General features: G+C 52.4%; 9 protein-coding genes across 9 annotated transcripts; 7 read left to right on the forward strand and 2 right to left on the reverse strand.

Annotated features, from left to right (window-relative positions):
* Nucleotides 1-59: 59 nt before the first annotated feature.
* ATEG_01832 (uncharacterized protein) lies at nt 60-833 on the reverse strand (the record flags this gene model as incomplete). The annotated part of the gene is made up of 1 exon (XM_001209197.1): nt 60-833. One exon carries the CDS (start codon nt 831-833, stop codon nt 60-62), a length of 774 nt encoding a protein of 257 aa, XP_001209197.1.
* A 500-nt stretch (nt 834-1333) lies between these two features.
* Nucleotides 1334-2200, reverse strand: ATEG_01833 (3-hydroxyacyl-CoA dehydrogenase family protein; the record flags this gene model as incomplete). The annotated part of the gene is made up of 1 exon (XM_001209198.1): nt 1334-2200. The coding sequence occupies one exon, from the start codon at nt 2198-2200 to the stop codon at nt 1334-1336; it is 867 nt and encodes a 288-aa protein (XP_001209198.1).
* Nucleotides 2201-2868: 668 nt separating this feature from the next.
* Nucleotides 2869-3345, forward strand: ATEG_01834 (uncharacterized protein; the record flags this gene model as incomplete). The annotated part of the gene is made up of 1 exon (XM_001209199.1): nt 2869-3345. The coding sequence occupies one exon, from the start codon at nt 2869-2871 to the stop codon at nt 3343-3345; it is 477 nt and encodes a 158-aa protein (XP_001209199.1).
* Nucleotides 3346-4469: 1124 nt separating this feature from the next.
* On the forward strand, nt 4470-5741 carry ATEG_01835 (uncharacterized protein; the record flags this gene model as incomplete). The annotated part of the gene is made up of 4 exons (XM_001209200.1): nt 4470-4538; nt 4591-4829; nt 4887-5500; nt 5560-5741. The coding sequence occupies 4 exons, from the start codon at nt 4470-4472 to the stop codon at nt 5739-5741; spliced, it is 1104 nt and encodes a 367-aa protein (XP_001209200.1).
* A 538-nt stretch (nt 5742-6279) lies between these two features.
* On the forward strand, nt 6280-6615 carry ATEG_01836 (uncharacterized protein; the record flags this gene model as incomplete). Its single annotated transcript, XM_001209201.1, has 1 exon — nt 6280-6615. The coding sequence occupies one exon, from the start codon at nt 6280-6282 to the stop codon at nt 6613-6615; it is 336 nt and encodes a 111-aa protein (XP_001209201.1).
* A 506-nt stretch (nt 6616-7121) lies between these two features.
* Nucleotides 7122-8239, forward strand: ATEG_01837 (uncharacterized protein; the record flags this gene model as incomplete). Its single annotated transcript, XM_001209202.1, has 4 exons — nt 7122-7413; nt 7477-7767; nt 7840-7953; nt 8016-8239. The coding sequence occupies 4 exons, from the start codon at nt 7122-7124 to the stop codon at nt 8237-8239; spliced, it is 921 nt and encodes a 306-aa protein (XP_001209202.1).
* Nucleotides 8240-9288: 1049 nt separating this feature from the next.
* Nucleotides 9289-11886, forward strand: ATEG_01838 (uncharacterized protein; the record flags this gene model as incomplete). Its single annotated transcript, XM_001209203.1, has 1 exon — nt 9289-11886. One exon carries the CDS (start codon nt 9289-9291, stop codon nt 11884-11886), a length of 2598 nt encoding a protein of 865 aa, XP_001209203.1.
* A 526-nt stretch (nt 11887-12412) lies between these two features.
* ATEG_01839 (arrestin (or S-antigen), N-terminal domain protein) lies at nt 12413-14422 on the forward strand (the record flags this gene model as incomplete). The annotated part of the gene is made up of 4 exons (XM_001209204.1): nt 12413-12739; nt 12795-13007; nt 13060-13629; nt 13682-14422. 4 exons carry the CDS (start codon nt 12413-12415, stop codon nt 14420-14422), a joined length of 1851 nt encoding a protein of 616 aa, XP_001209204.1.
* Nucleotides 14423-15293: 871 nt separating this feature from the next.
* On the forward strand, nt 15294-19042 carry ATEG_01840 (uncharacterized protein; the record flags this gene model as incomplete). Its single annotated transcript, XM_001209205.1, has 3 exons — nt 15294-15655; nt 15723-17963; nt 18007-19042. 3 exons carry the CDS (start codon nt 15294-15296, stop codon nt 19040-19042), a joined length of 3639 nt encoding a protein of 1212 aa, XP_001209205.1.
* Between the last annotated feature and the right edge of the window lie 30 nt (nt 19043-19072).

Raw genomic sequence — 19072 nt, forward strand, 5'->3', positions numbered from 1 at the left:
AGTGAATGCCGCCAGTGAAGACGCAAAACTGTCAGGGCATGAACACCGACGGAAGAGGGCTAACTGTTCTGAAGTCTGCGCAAGGTTGCCTCAAGCTCGGATTCAACAAATGCCTTCCCTCCCTGGTCACTCGCATTCTGCTCGATCATCGCCTGCACAACCTGAATGGCATTTTGGTAAGGAGATCGGACAAGAAGGGCGTTATGAGTGATCTGCATTGCGTCGATGAACGTCCTCATAATGTGTATCGTCTTCCGATGTTCCATTTCGTCTTCGTAACCCTGGGTGATAACCGTGACCGCAGTATCGACCCACGAACAAGATTCTCCATGAACACTGTGATCTCCAAAAGTTCTCTGGGCAGTGCTGTTCTCCTCGAGATGAGCTGCGATGTTTGCGTTGTCGTCATTGTTATGAGCTATCTGAGTCAGGTGCTGGATGGCAGCACCGAGGGACGGAGGGCTTCTGCGACGGTCTGAAGCTTCTTGCGAAATGTGCTCGATATGTGTGTTGAAAGCCGAGGTTGGGGTTTTCGGGACAAAAAGAGGCGATGCATTCTCCGTGGTCTGCATGGGGTACTCTATCCACTGTTCCCGGATCCTGCCAGGCTGTTCGCGAAGGATCGGAGTCAGGTCCGGTTGGTTCAACACCCCAACTCGCATGTTTATCTCATGGCTGGGAGGGTCAATCTGGGCCCGGCGGGGGAAAGAGGAAGCCTGTTGGGCCTGACGCTGATTGTTTGCGTATCCGTCACGTTTCGGGCGATGAGCAGCCTGTCGCCGGGCTCGGGGAATTTTCTGGCCCTTTGCGTTTCTGTTTTGGTTGTGTGCCATCATAAGCAGCTCGAATATAAGGTAGGCTCTAGGAAATAGTGTCAGTATAATGCGAAGTAATGGGCAGTGGGAAGTCGGTACCGAAGAAGACAAGGTCAACCTTTGTTAAGTAGTGCTGATATGAGACTGAATTAGTCAGTAAACATGGCTTAAGTGGAGGAAAGAGACATCAGTCACGGATTGGAAAAAGATAAAACATGACAGAGCGGAGGATAATGAAGTGGTACGTCTGGTCGCCACGGCGATAATGCGATATTGTGATTCTAGGTAAACAGAAGATAAAACCAACAAATTACCTAGCTGTTGCTTTATCTCCATAGACTATGCTGGTCTTATACTTTTGGATAATATGTTCCATATGAATAGCTATACTGAATGCAGACCACATGGCGAATGATAGTACATGATGGCCAGTGTCGGTCAGTCATTTTGTCTGCAATTCTCCTAATATTTTCTAGTGACCAGAATCAAATGCACTACATCATTGATTACTAGGTGTTTCAAGTCAAAGTCAAGCCCTTTCCGGACTTGTACCCAAGATTGCCTTGGTCTATATAGTGTTCCTTCAGCCACTCATTCGGTCGAGAGTCAAGTCCTCGCTCCTCTATATAATGCTTCTCAATGTTATACACTGTGTCCAGACCAACATGGTCCATCATCTCCGAAGGTCCAATCTCCGCATGGAACCACCCCTTGAACATCAGATCAATATCTTGCGGTGTCCCCACGCCCTCAGCCATGACTTGCAGGCATTCCCGTTTGATAGCCGCCCACACTCGATTGAAGATCAAACCGGTTGATTCAACCTTGGCGTGGATGGCAACAAACCCTGATTTTGTGGCTTGTTCCTTTAGGAATTCAATTAAAGTGTGGTCCGTTTCGCCGCAAGTCATAACCTCGACATAATTCTTCTCCGGGGGCATGTAGTAGTGGGTGTTGCACACGCGGTATTTCTTGACGACACGTTCCGCGATCTCACGAGAACGGTAAGAAGAGGAATTGGTTGCGAGGATGCAGTCTGAGCGGGTAAGTCGATCCAGTTCGGCGAAGAGATCGATTTTGAGCTCGAGAATCTCAGGAATGGCTTCAATGACCATCCATGCATCCTGCACCGCATTCCCGAAGTCCTGAATCGGTGTGACTGTTCCGCGCGCTTTGCGACCAAGACGTCCTATCTGAGACGTAATTGCATCTTCGATATAGCTCATCGCAGCCTGAACAACGTGCAGCTGCTTCTCGTGCAGTATCACGTTGTGGCCAGCGGCTGCCCACATCATGCATAGGCGGCGGCCAAGAACGCCGCCGCCTATCACGGTGACGGGTCGGCTGGAGATATTGGGTTGGCTCCAGGACGACAGAGACCCCATGGTGATGTAGTTTGATGTGAAAATGAAGGTTCTAGGACATAGATGATGTGCAACAATGGCGTGTGTCATGCAATTTATATTGGGGTCTTAGTCACCCGCTGATCCCCCACAAAGCAAAAGCCGAGGAAACAAACCAACCCCAACTCGACGGCCAACCCCACCCGGTTGGGGTCTGTCAATAAAACTGAGGGGATACTAATCTTTGGGGCTGCTCAGTCCCCAAATTTCGCAGGAATGGACATGCACACGCCTGTGGCGCCTTACCAGAACAGCGGATCGTCGCCCCTTGTCGACCGGTTGCCGCAATATTATCCGAACGATGAACGAGCAGTCATGCGAATGGTGGTCCGTTTGCCCAACGGTGGGTTCTCCCACAAATCATCCCCATTACCCCACAATGTGACTGAATATCAGGGTGACTAGGGGTCAGGGTGGACCACCAGTTTTCCTTTCCCGTCGTGAATATCGCCAATTGCATCATTCACGGCGAGGGAGAGATGTACTCCGTCGAGGTAACCCACCGATGTGCCAGCCGACGTCTCCTCTACGAGGAGCTCGTGCGCATGCTGCCGGGGCTCTTGCGGGAGAATGACGTCTATTGGTTTCGGACGAGAAACCCAGAAACCAACGTCCATCATACTTGTCTTTTCGAAGGCGCCGAGCTCGAAATGCAGCTCGTCACATCCCATATCCCAGAATGTGGATTTTGCTTCACTCGACGGGCCTTCATCAGGGAACGTGATGCCTTTGACAAAAGACAGCCTTCTGACCTGTCGACGACATCTCCTGGAGGTACCAGGGGCTTTGGTACGCCGATGCATGTCGGGTGGGCAGTTCGGGAGCCTTCAGATACCGAGAGACTCCAAGTCAATCGGCACGGGTGGGAGATCATGTTTGTGCTGCGGCCGCAGGACGGTACAGTTACGGTTTCACGGCTTCGCGAAGAGCTTGGTCGTGTACTGTCGATCACGGATCTACGACGCATACTCCTAACTAGTGGTCCTTATATTTGGGGACCGGAGTTCCAGGAAGATGGGAAGGACTACTACAGCACCTATTTTGTGCATGATCATATAGTGGAATCCCGCAGCATGAAGACACCCCGTGGTAGTGCCCTGATGTATGTCATAGAGGTTGACGTATAATAGCAGTGGTCCCTATATTTGACAAATGTAATGAATTTAATATAATTGATAAGATAGGCACAAAGTGAGCACTAAAGAATGTACGTATACGAATGGTATACATCCATTAGGTAATGGCCGGCTGCCCCGCAAAATTCCCACCATATTATTTAGTACCAGACCCCAACTCTTATCATCAACCCCAAACACTCCATCAACAACTTCTACCATGTCAAGCACGCCTCGTCCCCACCGATGTTCATACTGTGGCGCCAGCTTCAAACGATCCGAGCATTTGAAACGCCACGTGAGAAGGCGTATGTCTCGATCTCTACATTCTTTGTTTGACAGGGCTGAGCAGGTCAATATCTAGACACGAAAGAGAAACCGTTTCGATGCAGGGAGTGTGGGGAGAGCTTCTCGCGGAAAGAGCTGCATGATCGCCATCAGCGGACTCGGCACGGCGTGACATCAATTCTTCCATTGCCTGAAATCGTCGAGCATACCGGTCTTTCTCCCCCGTCACCGCCACCTGTCGGAGAAGATGTGCAGCCACATATGGAAGCTCCTCTCGCAGCTTCAGAGGCCCCATCTCCTTTTGTCCCAAACGAGTATCATGACCTACCGAGGGAAGCTCCCAGTCGTAGCCCTCTCGGCAATGAAACGCCTCCATGGCTAAAACTGCCAACGGGACTAGAGCTGATGTCACTACTATCGGCGTTGAATCACTCGCCACTTTCAACATCGGGCCTACCAACTCCGCTGCGTCTATGCACCCCACAGACAGATGCTTTGTTTGAACAAGATCGGAATGAGTCTGCCAGGCTAGGGATTGAAAAAGCGGTCCAGGGTTTGATGGTGAGTAGTCACTCTGATCATCTCCGTCCTATGAGACATCCTCATCTTCTCAGAGTATCGAAAATCCACCAGGAAAAGGTACCCCTAATCGCTTTCCAATACCCGAAACAGAATCGCTTTATCGTTATTGGAACATGTTCTTTGAGATACCCCACACGAACCTCCCTTTTGCACACCCAAAGTCATACATCTATGAAATACCTGGTTTGTAGAATACCCACTAAATATGAAGCCAGACACGCTGATAGATACCAGCAATTGCGATTGGCGTTCTTGCCGATGGTGCAATGTACTGCGATGAACCCACCGTGGGGCAGATGCTTTTTGAGGCATCGCGTCGTCTCGTGGCAAATTATGTGCGTGTTTGTTCTAACTACCTCCCTACAGTAGAAGGCTAACTCCGAACAGATGAACACACATCAGGGAGGAGCTATCCCAATTTGGGTTTTCATAACACTCTTGCTAAATTGTGTATTTGGCTTACCAGGGGGCGAGTCTCGGGGTAGCGATGTCACTCTCGGGAGCCTGGATAGTATGATTAGCCTGGCTCGCATCATCGAGTTAGGACCTCCGATGGATTCGGTAGATCAAGCGTCCACTGCGGAAGAGATGTGGCGCAGCTACATAGAGGCCGAGTCTCATCGTAGGTGAGTTAACGCAGACCAGTGCATTGTATGTTGAGTTGATACTTAATCATGCTCCAGGTCCATCCTCTGTTTTATTGTGGTCAGTGGGCTATGGTCAGTAGCCTATGAGCCCATAGTCAACGTTGTCGACTTTCCGTTCAGCCTGATCGAATTCCCCTGGTCTGAAACACTCTGGAATGCGAGGTCTGCAGCGCAGTGGCAGGGGCTGTGGAAATATCCACAACACAAATTTCCCGGAAGCTGGTCAGATAACGTGGAGGCTTTGCTCTTCGGCAAGCCACGCCCGTTCAATGGACTTGCATCGCTATGCCTTCTCGTTGGGCTTCTTCTTTACATCGATGGGATTCACCGCGAGGCCACCCTAGATCCGGTCGATATGAACATGTACTTGCAGCGTGCACTCGATAAATGGTGGGAGATGCACGACCGCACCAGCCCCGAGAACCTGGCCATCAATCACCTCTGCTACCCTGCGGCGTATTACCTCCGTATCTCGCTCTGTCTAGATATCAGAAAGACAATGAATCTCATGCGGGCGAATCAATTCTTTGCCATGCGCGCCGTACTCCGGGAGGGAGATCTGTCCGGGGCGGCTTCCTTTGCAAGAACGGCGATGATTCCTTGGGTTATTAGTCGCCGAAATCAGTCATCCATGGCAGCTATTCCGTGTGGTATGTTTATCTCTGATGTGACGCTGAAAACCATGAAAACCAGCTTACCCTCCTACTAGGCGTCGTCATCACGGAGTGGGCAATTAATGTACTTGAAAATCAACGTGACTCGCCGGAGAAGGATGCCCTACTGGCTTTCGAGGACTCCATTCGAGCCTACTGGCCTGTGGCCTCTTTTGAGTCACCTATCGCAGTGTGGAGAGCCATCCGGAGAATAGTATTCAATGGTCCTGGTATGTGATCCCTGAGTGATCTATTGTATACATCGGGTAGAAAACTGACAGGTGCAGTGACGGCTGCATTAAGAACTAGTATGGATGCATACGAAGTGTTTCTCACGATACAGTAGCGACGAGACTCCAATTGCATCATCTTCCAGCTTCCAATCCCCATGCTCATCCTAAACCTGCTTCCTCAAAAATTATGTATATCTCTGCCTCGGTAATGTACTGGATTCCTGTACCGAAAGTCCCTATAATTGGGCATCCTCGTGATGATCTGAGCTAGTCGCTCTGGGCATGGGATGAAGCCCACGCTAGATTGGCCGAGTATGGCGGCACGCATAGAAGGTTTGCGCCACAACCCCATCTATCTCAGGGTCTTTGGCTGATGGAATGCGGGGTTAGCTCCTTGCTTACACGGTGTGGGGTACCCCACAGTCCAGGCTTCGAGTTGGGGTTGAACACAAGCCTATAAACACAGCTCTTATATCGTCCAGCGTCCTGTCAATTTGGCTGGGATCCACGACCGGTTTGACGTTTGACTCATTCAATTTCACCATGGGCGCAACTATCGATACAGAGGAGAAACAGTCTCAGGCCAATCTCGAACACTCCATAAGCTCAAGCGATCATGAAGCCCACGATGCAATTGCAGCCCCTCAAATTACTCCAGAAATGGAAAAAAAGATTCTCCGGAAAATGGATATCCATTTGATTCCTATGCTCGCTTTGCTGTATTTGTTAGCCTTTCTTGACCGCGGTAACATCGGTAATGCGAAGATTGAGGGGCTACTTGATGACCTGAATATGTCAGGACATCAGTACAGCATGGCCTGTAAGTCCCCAGAATACGTTAGAGGGTCAGAGCTGATACATATGCCCTGCTGCCAGTGACGGTGTTTTTCTTTCCCTACGCAGCTTTTGAGCTTCCCAGCAATCTACTTCTGAAGAGACTACGGCCTTCTAGATGGCTTCCGATTATCATGCTTTCGTGGGGCATTGTTATGGCGAGTACTTCCCGTGCTTGTGTTAGAAACGTTCCTATCAGTTCTAACGTCTACAGACACTGATGGGGGTTGTGCAAAATTACGCTGGACTCGTGATCACGCGCATCTTCTTAGGCGTTGCTGGTTCGTGTAAACATCCCAATGATTGAATGGTTCTCTAATATGTTGGGGTATCTTCATGCAGAAGCTGGTTTGTATCCAGGCACCGCTTATTATATTACCCTTTGGTACCCACGTCACCGAGCACAATTTCGGCAAGCGCTGTTCTTTAGTGCGGCAAGCATTGCCGGAGCATTCTCCGGTTTACTAGCGTATGGGATCGCAGTAAGTTGGCTTCTTTCTCTCTCCCTCTGTTCATCATGAGAGCAATTGATAACCTGGGGTGCGCAGAAAATGGATGGAGTGGGCGGATACGCCGGGTGGAGATGGATCTTCATCCTTGAGGGCCTGCTCACAGTCGTCGTGGCTTTTATCGCCCCGTTCGCCATCTACGACTCTCCTGAGAAGGCTACTTTTCTCACGAAGGAGGAGCGAGAATGGGTGATTTGGTCGATGCGCAATCAGGCCAAGATTGGACAGTCAGCTCCTGAAGATGAGGCTGTACATGCGAAAGAGTCGAGCAAGTTCCGTTCAAAGTACGTTTGGGACGCTTTGACGGATTGGCAGATCTACGTTGGCCTTTTTAGTATGTTTACCTGACGTAAGGGGCATATACTGGTCCAGTTCAGCTAACGGTTTCCACTCATAGTGTACTGGGGCATCACGTGTCCACTGTACGGAGTCTCTTTCTTCCTCCCGTCTATCATCAAGAGTTTGGGATACACTTCCTCGACAGCGCAGTTGCTCACCGTACCCATCTACATTACCGCTGCCATAGTCGCAGTTGGTGGGGCGTGGCTGTCTGACCGACGCCGGCAACGGTCACCTTTCATCCTCTTTTTCATGTCTCTGATCGCTATTGGGTTCATAATTGTGATTGCGTCAAGCGGAAGGGGGGTCCCGGGAGTCGTCTATTTCGGCGTATTTCTTGCCGTAGTGGGTACGTCAAACAAGTCACCTTTCATTTCAAGTCATCCATGTGAGGAATGAAGAGTGAATTAACAATCTGCAGGAATCTACCCCGCCTTCCCAGGAAACGTCACTTGGCTCAGTGTCAACCTGGCTGGTGACTACAAGCGCGCCGCTGGGATGGCCATCCACATCGGGGTGGGCAATTTGTCTGGCGGTAAGGGCCCTCGTTTCAATGCAGTATGTTCACATGTGCAGAGCTGACTATCGGTAACATAGCCATGGCGTCCAACTTTTACCGTGAACAGGATGCACCCAAGTATATTCTTGGGCATGCGCTAGAGCTCGGATTCTGCGTGGCTGGGATAATTGCGGCTGTCATACTTCGTCTCGGGTACCAGAGGATCAATCGGAAGCGTGACCGGATGGATGTCTCCCGATTCGATCCCGTGGAAGCAGCGAGACTTGGAGACCGTGCGCCAAATTTCCGATATATGCTCTGAGGAATAAGCAAAGAGTTGTCGTAGAGGCGCGTTCTAGTGGACTTGTTCTGGCTGTTGTATTCTTGGAGAGATTTAACAGGAATTCCTGTTTAGGTTAGTAGCTTCCTATATGAAATGTCATCAGCTTCATAGACTTTCAATATATCTCTATCTTGTGCGGCGTAACGGCCCGGAATATTAACCAGCAACTTTTGTGTACACACTCCATTCTTGTGATCACCCCTTTTCCAACATCATGTTTACAAGATTCTTTATCCTTGGGCGGTATTGCTTCACTGGTGCAACGAGAGTTTGACCCTGAGTCACCTCCTTTGAAGCAGAGACTTTAGATGGTGTACCAAATCAAGCTGCATGTCAAATGACATCGATAGATATCCGTTGGGTGTTAGCTCAATTGCGGAAGAATAAGCATGATGAGCTATGACAATATTAGTAAGTGACGCAATGTACTAAGCTGATGGTTTTGTGAATAGGAATTCCTTCAAGATGGTTCCACTGTGGGCTCCTCTGGGTCACATCCGCACGGAATATGAAGAACCATCTCCTGTTTGTGGCGTCTCAATCTTGTAACGTGTCTTGAGCTTTGATATCACAGTACGTCATGCGGCATCAACATATGCCCCGTTTTGTTTCTCAATTCGAAGACTGAATCGTCCCTAGGAGGGATCCTTCTCGAATGACCTACATATTTGCATATTGTTCCTTGCCGTGGCAACTTGTACAATGTCACAAGGCTGAACGGCCTGCGGTCACCAAGGTTACTGTGAGCGCTCGTGATTGTTCTGGTCGATATTGCATAGACCGTTATTAGGCTTGAGGGTCTGACAGCTTCAGTCAGGAGAACACCGTACGTCAGATAGAGCAGGTTTACGAGGGAAAGAGTGCAACATCTTTAGTCATACGACAGTATCTTCTGATAAATTGGGCGTTGATGGACTCATGGAGCAGCTAGATAAAGCCCGACTGAAGTCAATCTGGAAGCTTTATCTGATAAAACTTCCACAGTCTCTTTCGAAACGATAGATTCAAGATATCTTGATTTCAAGAACATGTCTGAGCCACAGAGAATTGAATATGACGCCTCACTTGCAGCCGGGGCGAACCCGAATTACGCCCAGGTGGTCGTGACGAACCTCCACTACACCAATGGTGGTGGTGTGCCTGTCAACAACTTCCTTGGAGTCGTTTTTCTTGCGCCTGTCGAAGGTCAGCGCCTGGCCTTTTGGGCGCAAACTGATCCCTGGGTGGAAGTTACGGAAGAGTTGGTCTCTAGCGAAAGGCTCGATGCGAATACCTTCGCCATCACCATGCGTCTCAACGTTGAAACACCACACACCTTCGGTCCTGGAGGCAAGGACGTTCTCAATTTTGGTGTCAATGGCGACATCACAAATAACACAGACCGTTACCTTGAGTCTTTCATATTCGCCACTGATGCGATACCTGATGTGAACGGGACAGTCATAGTGCGCGTCGATGCGGCTCCGGATCCAGCTCTTGCCGACCAGCAGCAGGAGCTCATCTTTACTCCAGGCGAAAGGGCTATTCCGGTCACTGTGCCGCTGAATGAGACCACCAATGTCCCCCTGCCCCCGGGGACCTATACCGTTACCGCTTCAGCTCTCAGTACGCCTGATCAAACCACAACGGCCACTGCGCAGGTCTCACCTGGAACTATCACCGTCTCGACGGGAGAAACAACATCCCTCAATGTGATCTACGGTGCCGTCGAGCACTTCGCTACCATCGATGTGGTGATCGGTCCCATACCAGATCTGGCTGATGAGGAGCTCGGCATCACGGTAAACACAGAAGGTGGCATTCTTACCGGTGCCCATGTTAGACCTGGGGGTTATATGCGATTCCCCAATATCCCTCCAGATGGATTCGCAACCGTTGGCCTCGACCCAATTACATTGAACAACATACGGCGCTCATGGAGGCCGAAGGAGATACAACTGTCCCCTGTCTTACAAAGAGTCAATTTTTCTCAAGCCGACATGATCGTATCCGATATCGACACGACGGGCTTCGTGGAGCTTCCCGTAGCCGTGAGAACCGACGTCACCGCCCTTTCTGTGTTGGTTCCTGTGCGCATCGAGTACAGTGCATCCACCGGGCCCAACCCTCCCACTCCTGCTGCTCCCACTGGTCTAATTTATACACAGTCAGTGCCTGTCCAGGCGGGACGCAGTTCGTTTGCAGTACCTGTGGCCCCAGGAATCTACTCGGTGCAGGTGACCGGGTTCTTCCACGATGGTGTTGTCTACGCGGTAACGGCACCGAGAGAGTTGACAGTAGCAGCCGACGGTACCACAGTATTGGAGTTGCAAGTGCAACGCGGAGCGAATATGCAGGTCCGCGGATTCCCTAATTTCCTCAATTTCGGCGGCTGCACAAAGCTAGTTCCGACGGACCGGGCCGACTTCGTGTCTGCCCGTGCCTCCTCCATCTTCATATACGCCGGTGTGTCTGGTGACGGCGATCCTGAAGTGAACCTTCCGGACGATGTGCAAACCCGGAGACTAATTGAATTGGCACGGGAGGTAGAGGCTGATCTCAATGACGGAAACCCGGTCTTGCCGGTGTTGATCTCTTACACCTGCAATCTCTCCGTTGGCGACGCAAGAACCAGACTTGGAAATGAGTTGTGGTTGGAACACAGCTTTGGCAATTTTATCCTGGCGTTAGGCATAGCGAGGGGGTCTATCGACGAGCGGCATCCCGTTCCTGCGGGCTTCGTTGTGAATCCTGATTTCATCGGTGCGTGCCAGCAAGACGGCATCACCGCGGACTTCGTTATGCCCGTGCGTGAGCCATTGCAGAACGCACTAACGTATCGTGCGGTCGAGGCAAACATCCCCGACGCCATCGATGATACCCTCAAGGGTTACATCCTCGCGGTTAACTGGCTCGTGCGAACGGTCGCGCCCGAGGTTACGTTTGGCTGGCAGATCAATTTGTGGGGAGTCGGTACCTCGTTCTGGCTCTATGATAATGGGAATGAACCGAGAGAAAACGCTATTCAGACCGCCGAATTCACGAGGAGTCTCGGCGTGTTTGACACGCAGGCGATTAACATGGCCCCGCCGGACTTCATGGCCATCGATCGGTACGAGGCGGACGACTTCACATATCGCGGATACGGCAATAGCTACTGCTATGGGCCCCGCGAGTGGGCCCGGTTCTTTGATTTCTGCCAGGCGTACAGCCTGAACATGGCCGTTCCGGTGATGCCCTGGCAGATCCCTGCGAGTCATATCCCGCTGGTGACCGATGTGGTCGACGACTTGGAACGACAGCATTGGGGTACCGGTGGCAGCTACATTTTTGGCGACCCGCGCATTGGATCAGACTATCACCAGGTCAACCCGGATATCCTGCAGTTGAAGTTCTTGGATGCCTTCCCCTTCATGGGGAAAACGGCGGAGGACACGTTCATCCGCTCCGAACCGTTTGATATCACGAACCCGGCCTATGAAGACTTCGTATTTCGCGGCATCTTTGCGGTGCTCCTGGGAGGTGGGTCGACGACGGGCATTGTGTCCAGCATTGGGGACCCGAGTCCATGGGTGCGAGAGCGAATTCGCGCGTATATGGAGCATCCGATCCCGTTGAGCTCCGGTACCAGGCGCAGTCGGGAGTAGGAGGGAAGAAGGACAGAAAGAATGGGAGATTGATGCTCGATGTTTTAGTTCTCAGACAAATTGATATGACTCCATGATTGCTGTGTGATGTACTCTGGAGTTGTCTGTGCTGTTGTAGGGCTTAGTGTGTGTAGACGTTCCGAAAAGGGTTGGGATCGTGGCGGTGCCGTCGATGTCATCGTGGCTGAGCAGGGCCCCTCCGATAAACAGCGTCCGGAGACGACATCAGGCAACCCTTATTCACAGTCCAGCCCTGCAGCATCAATCTACAGGATGGTCGCCTCGATGATCTTATAAATCCGACCGTCTCGACACCGATACCCCCGAGCGAAGTCACACTCCCTTACGTCTACCTAGTCTTTCACCTGTTCTTCCCGTTCGTTCTCTCCACTCAACGTCATACCAGCGGATTATGCCGAATTCCCGCCCGATCAGCCTATTCTCAGCCCCAGAATACTAAGCCGGCGTCTTCTTCCTCCATCCACTCCGTCAACAATCGTCTTGCTGCACACCCAGGCTTCTCGCCATGTCTGTGTCCATCTCTTTGGACCGGCCCCACACGCACTTCACCAATCTCGACTTCCTCACGGGCAAAGTCATCCTACAACTTCCGTCCGAAGCCACCATTGGAGGCATTCAGGTCAAGCTCGAAGGTGAAAGTCGCACGAGACTGTCAGGTCCGAAACATCCGCACCATGATCAGTCCGATAAGAGGCGGACCGAGTTAGAAGTCCACAAGCTTCTGTATAAGGTCTTGACGTTGTTCCCCACCCCCGCGGTCTTCAACGCCGAGAAACCCACCACAGTCTACACCTTTGCTGCGGGCACATACGAATATCCTTTTCAGTTCAAGGTAGCTTCCTTCTCCAGACCCATGTTTGGGGCCTTTAGAACTCACAAGCTCCCAGTTTCCCTTCAACAATGCGTGCAGCATCCACAATAGCATGCTTACCAATCTCAATATTACTGGGCTCAAGGTTGAAATGGCGCGAGATACAAATCGACATGTCAAGAAGACTTTACCCCCTTCGCTAAGTGGCTTTCCCGGTGAAGCTGATATCAAGTACTATGTCAAAGCCACCGTGATCCGGCCGCAGTTCTACAAGGAGAATCTTCGCGCCGTACGTGCAGCTCCCCAGTGCTACGACCTCCAAAATGCTGACACCCGACCAGATCACCAATCTAAACTTCCTACCCATTGAGCCGCCGCGCACAGGCAACCCTAACGAAGAGACCTATGCGCGTCGTCAGCATCAATTCGTCAATGCGCCCAATCAATCCCGAACCAAGGCCCTTTTCAAGAAAGTCTCCAATGCTTCGCTTCACGATCCTGGAGACTGTCCTCGAGTGTCTGCGGATATTCGACTCCCGAACCCGTCTATCCTCACTTGCAATGAGCCAATACCATTACGCATTCTTGTCAGCAAAGTCTCCGAATCTTACGAGACGATCTTTTTGCAGATGCTGCAGATCGAGTTGATATCATACACTCACATTCTCGCCCATGACCTCCGACGTACTGAGAGCGGCAGTTGGGTGCTCCTGAGCCAAAGTAACATGGCCATGCCACTGGGGCGAGGAGGTGACCCAGCGGGGTCGGAATGGTCCCTCGACGCAAATCTCTGGAATCGCATACCCCTACCAAGCTCGGTGGCACCCACTTTTGAAACTTGCAATATTTCCAGGACGTACGAGTTGGAGGTGCGCGTGGGCCTAACCCATGGCACAGTTGGAAATATGAAGGTGAGCCGTGACGCCATGTCCTTCTGAAGAGACCGCAAACTAATTTACGAAGCCCCAACTCATTGTGCTTCCCTTGAGAATGCCCGTCAAGGTCTACTCTGGAATCGCTCCGCCGCAGGCCCTTCTGGACGCCATGGCCGCAACGGGACGCGTCAAACCAACAATTCCGCCGCCGATGCCCAAGCGTCCGACAGAGGATGGCGGTGAACGTCCCCCGATGCCCCCGAGACCTTCCACGGGTCTCGCGGAACCATCTGGGGCCGCAGGCCATTCACTATATCCCGTGCCAGTCAGCGCCGATGAAACCTACGACGATGCACCACCGAGCTATGAGGACGCGATGGCTGAAACTCTGAGTCCAGTGGATGGCCCCCGTCGCGAGTATAACCCACCAGATACTTCTTCCAGGAGATCCCATGAATCTGGAGCTGATCGAAGGCCGTCAGACTACCGTGGGAAGGATCCTGAAGCCCGGACACCCTATGGTAACCGTGACGCCAACTCGTCCTCGGAGTCTTTCGACATGCTTCCCTCAACTCCACCAGAGTCACACTCTGGATCGCCTCCGACGTCCCCTGTGGCGCGCCAACAGAGCGTGCTCAAAATCCACAAGGTCCCTCCGCCGATGGAGGATAGTCCACCCCAGTATGAGTCCGTGGCAGAAGAGGGCCAGCTCCAACCTCCCCAGGGTCAGCGTGAACGCAGATCGTCCAGCCCGGGTTTCCGTCCGATGAATCTCGGAGTCCCCAATCGCAAGCCAGTGCCTCGAAGCCCAAGTTCGGGGGGTTCCTGAGTGCGGTGGTGGGCTGCCTCAGCTGCCCTCGTATTCCCAGGGTGCCAATTCAACAACTGTGACACCCATTCCTGTCAGTTGGGATCACTACTCAAGAAATACTAGCTGGAAATGACCATTACTCGCCTCTGCGGAATACGAAGGAGAGTTACCTGACAATGCCCAGCGTCCGACTGCGTTATAAAACAGCTTGCATATATGGAGTTTATGGGGTATTTTCAGGTATTTATTAATTCCTTCTTCGATACCACACTCCAGGCTGGAAGCCTGGCCACTTCGTTGTTCCATTTTCATGTCTTTACGAACGATAAATCATGGACCAGATACCTCGGTAGTAATAAATATCCTTCAGTGCGGCAACTGAACGCATTCATGCCGTAATAATCCTGCCTATCGGAGTTATATGTATGACGTGCCCCATTCCCCGTAATATGGTCGAAAAGTAATACGGGATTATGTTGGTGCCTCAGGCGGGAGAACCAAACAGGTTTAGCGGCCAACGCCTTCAAGCTCAATTTTGGGACGATTGCCAACCGGCGGTCTTCGTTCCTCACCGCAACACGCCTTTTGTCGAGTATTGTTGTTCTCCGATTCGCTATTTGTTGGTGTGATTGCTTTGTGACTGGGGTCCTGGCGTGCTGTGTTTATTTCTCTCGTTGCATTAGTGCCTGTCACGCCTTCCCCATCCAAGCCGTATCAAGCCGCGCGCCCCAACGCGACCTCGAGCTACTATCTGCGACGCCCGACGCTGCAAAGCTCCCGGATACCAACTCAAGCCAAGCGCTTTCTTCTCCCAGTTTACTGCGGATGATTGACTTCCAGGACCTCCCGGCGAATCGAGAGGAGTGGAACTAATTCCCAACATTCCATCATGCGCCTCCACCTGACCATCCAACGTCACGGCCTGCCAGTGACGCGCATTCTCTGGACAACATCCCCGCCGTCGCTCTTCGAGCAGCAAGCGCGCAGCTCTTCGTCCATATTCGCCGCGCCCTCTTCCGCGATCACCTCGTCGCGTGTCCCAAATGCGCTGTATGCGACGGGCGGCTATACCATCGCGCAGTTACTGGAGGATGTCAACGAGGTCATTCCTTTAGAGACCGAGCCAGGCTTATTCGACAATGAGTATAGCGGACAGTGGGGGCTGGAGGACTATGTGGTCGAGGTGTGCGGGTCGGAATGCCTGCATTTCATGGAGGTGGAAGGTTTGCTCCGCGATGGGGACGAAGTCTTGTAAGTTGTACATCCGTCTTCTTGCGCGCTGTTGCTCCAAACCGCTCTAACCGCCTTGTTCTTGTAGGATCCGCGCTCTTCAGATCTCGGATCTACGCGCTAGACGTCTGTCTGGGCGTCACCAGATTTCCGCTGACGGCAAACACCTGATCGACGGCGTCCCGTTTGGAAAACCCTTCCTGAAGCGACCGACAGCCTCGAGACCCGCAATTACCATCCCTCCCCGCAAGAAGCGACGTACAACCTTTGCATCATGGGACAATAGAGTGGGGTATGACGAGGAAGATACAGAATGGGCGCCTCCCCCGCGAGCTCCCTCTGTGAAGGAGACGTCGGCGCTTCAGATTCGCGAGGAAAACGACGGAGGCTACGGAGATGCTTTCCAGGGAGATGACCTCGAGGACTACCACGAGGCCCATGAAGACACCGGCGATGGCACGGTGATTCGGCACAATGTTGCTGACCGTGAGTCAGAAAGCGAGGCTGATATATCCGATATCGAGGACGGTGACCTCATGGAAGAACTGAATGATCTCAAAGCCGATTTGGAAAATGTCTCTCCCATGCCCGAATCTGACATCGCGGTCGATGAGCCATCTATAGGACGGTATCAAACGCGTCATCAGTCCAATGTCAAGCCGCCAGCGCCGAGGAAGAGCTCTCTCGCCAGAGCTCCTGCGGATGCAGACTCTTCTCGGAGAGACTCGAAGGCAGTCAGGTTCGGTCAGCAGGATGCGGCGTCCTCGACCGTCGCGAAACCCGAAGTTGGAGCGTCTCCGTCTGAGTCTAGTGATAGCGACAGTGATAGTTCCTCGTCTGCAAATGATTCTAGCGACTCCAGCTCTGATGAAGCAAACACAGACTCCGACTCTTCGAACGACTCATCTTCCGATTCTGATAGCGATGATTCTTCATCTGACTCGGATAGTGATGACGATTCTAGTTCTGGCTCGGATGCATCATCTGCGTCAGAGTCTGAAGACGAGGGTGTCTCTAGCCTTTCTACGTCTAGGGTTAGCGCCCCTGGCTACGGGTCGCTCCGGACTAAGAAAAGTAACGAACGCAACAAGATGCGCCGAAGGCTGGCAAAGCTCAAAGAACTAGGATATTTACCTCCCGAGGCCGACTTTGCCGCTCTTCGGAGATGGGAAGAAAACAACGCTGGTCGGGATGTCGAGTATCAACCAAATATAGATTTCAAAGAACAAGAGAAGGCCGCGTTCGAGGCCAAGCGGCAACAACTGCTCCGTGATCTTGAATCGGGGGGCGTGGATGTCTCGCCGGATGTGCACGCGGTCTCGGAGAAGGAAAACGTTCCTCCAGCTGAATCGGATCCTGTAGAAGGTCAACCCAAGCAGTCTGAGGCCGTGGCAGACGATGAAGTTGAGGAAGGCCCTCCGCCGAAGCGACGCACTCTGGATATCGCTAGCTCTCGACGCCTGCTTTTCGGATCACTTGGCGTCCGCACTCCCCGGTCCAAGGAGGATGAGGAAGCGACCCGGAAGAAATTAGCGGGAAAGGTTAATAGTTTTGTTCCTCGGAAAAGTGATCAGGAGGAAGAAGCTGATCCGGCGCCCGAAAGTGATTCGGACAACAATTGGCAAGACAAATTGGTCCTCCGGGCCACGGAGTGTCTCTACGACGACATCGAACTGAGCACTCCACCCTTCCCGTTCGAGCAGCGTTGGGATTACGAGGCTAGCCAGCTCATAAGACAACGGAAAGGCTGGGGGACAAAACGGAAGAGACGGAACCGCCTCGCAGTTTATGATGGCGAGAGCAACAATTATGAGACCGAGGGGGATAGTTACATCAACGGGAATGCCGAGCTTAACTACGACGACACAGAGCAGCTCAACGATGTTGCAGATGATCGTGAGGCCGAACAAGGTGGCGATGAGCAGGTCAAAACCGAAGAAGATGACCTCCCTCCCATGCCTGCTGATCTGGGCTCAGTCCCTGCGCTCGAAGAGAGTGACTTGAAGCTAGGCTCAGTCATTGCCTTCAAGACACTAGACATGTCTAAAGATACAAACTGGCAGCCCACAATATCAGAATACCGGGTGGCCATGGTGCACGACGTTTTTGAGGGAAGTGTTGCCAAAGTGCGACTCGCCAAGGAGTATCGCCGCCGCCCTCGACACGTCGAAGACGAAGAAGACGGCCGCCAATATAGTGGGTTTGAAATGCCCGGGTATGAGGATGACGAAGAGGAGGACGATGGTTTCCGTGAACTCTCGTTCGCCGACCTGATTGATCCCAAGCTTCTCCGTGCTGGTGATGCAGGGGAGGCTGAAAATGCTAGCAAGTTAGTGAATTGATTTCCTTCCTTCTTCTCACGATCTCTTTAGCGTCCAGGCGCTCACCCGTCCCAGCTTTGTGGCAGAGTACACCCCACAGAGCCCCGAGCTGGCTGGAGACGAAGCGACGGGGAACGATGTCCAGGACGGTCAGCCGTCCACTCAGGCTCCTACCAAGCAGGTCGGACCGGCAGTGTCGACTATGGATGGTGTCATATCGTCCGAGGTTGGAAATTCTAGTCCTAGGGTTAAATCGCCCGAATTTTCTGGGTTCCATTCGCCAGACTCGTCCTCGGGCTCCGACTCAGAGAGTTTAGACTCAAGTTCAAGCGCCAGTTCTTCAGATAGCGATTCGGAAAGTCGAGAATCAGGCCCGGAAGAAAGTCGGTCCACGCCACAACCCTCGGGGATGTATCCCCAGAGCTCACCTGCGTTAGGCTCCGATGGCAGCTCGGTGGGCGCCGTCTCCCTGCGCGATTTGATCAACAGGCGTTTCAGCCAGACTCGCGACGATGACTCTTCAAGCCAGAGATCCGGTGGTGGTACTCCGAGCCGGCCGAGCTCCTCCCAGTCCATCGTTCCCAACCCATTTTACGAGATTGACAAGGCACACGAAGAACGTCGGACGCGGCAATCCACACGCGCCAAAAGCCTCGGAATGAAGGAGGGCGACACTACCATGGACTTTGTCTCGGCCAATGAGTATCTCTCTTCCCCACCTTCGGCGCAGCCGGGTGATGAAGCGAAGAGACCGTCGCCGTCGCAAGAGCATTCGCCTGTCAGCGAGATGCCGGAAAGTGGACAGCAGGAGGACACGAACAAGGGACCGGAATCGCAGCCGTCCGCCGCTTCGACCATGTCGGGAGATATCGTCGACCTGACCCAGGATAGTCCCCCGGCCTCTCCGGGAGTGAGTGACAAGGGTTCTACCCGTTCTTCCCTCCCGCGCGGGTCTGGTTGGGTACAAAAGAATCATTCGACGCGTCGTCAGACCCGGCAGTCGACGGGATCGCGGGTGCAGACGTTGAAAGAGGTGAGCATTAGTAGTCCGAGTCGCAAGGGGAAAAGGCGGGGATCGGGGTTGTAATGATTGTACAAGATGTGTGATTACGTACAT

This window comes from Aspergillus terreus, genomic scaffold, assembly GCF_000149615.1.
Source record: "Aspergillus terreus NIH2624 scaffold_2 genomic scaffold, whole genome shotgun sequence".
Taxonomy (NCBI): Eukaryota; Fungi; Ascomycota; class Eurotiomycetes; order Eurotiales; family Aspergillaceae; genus Aspergillus; species Aspergillus terreus.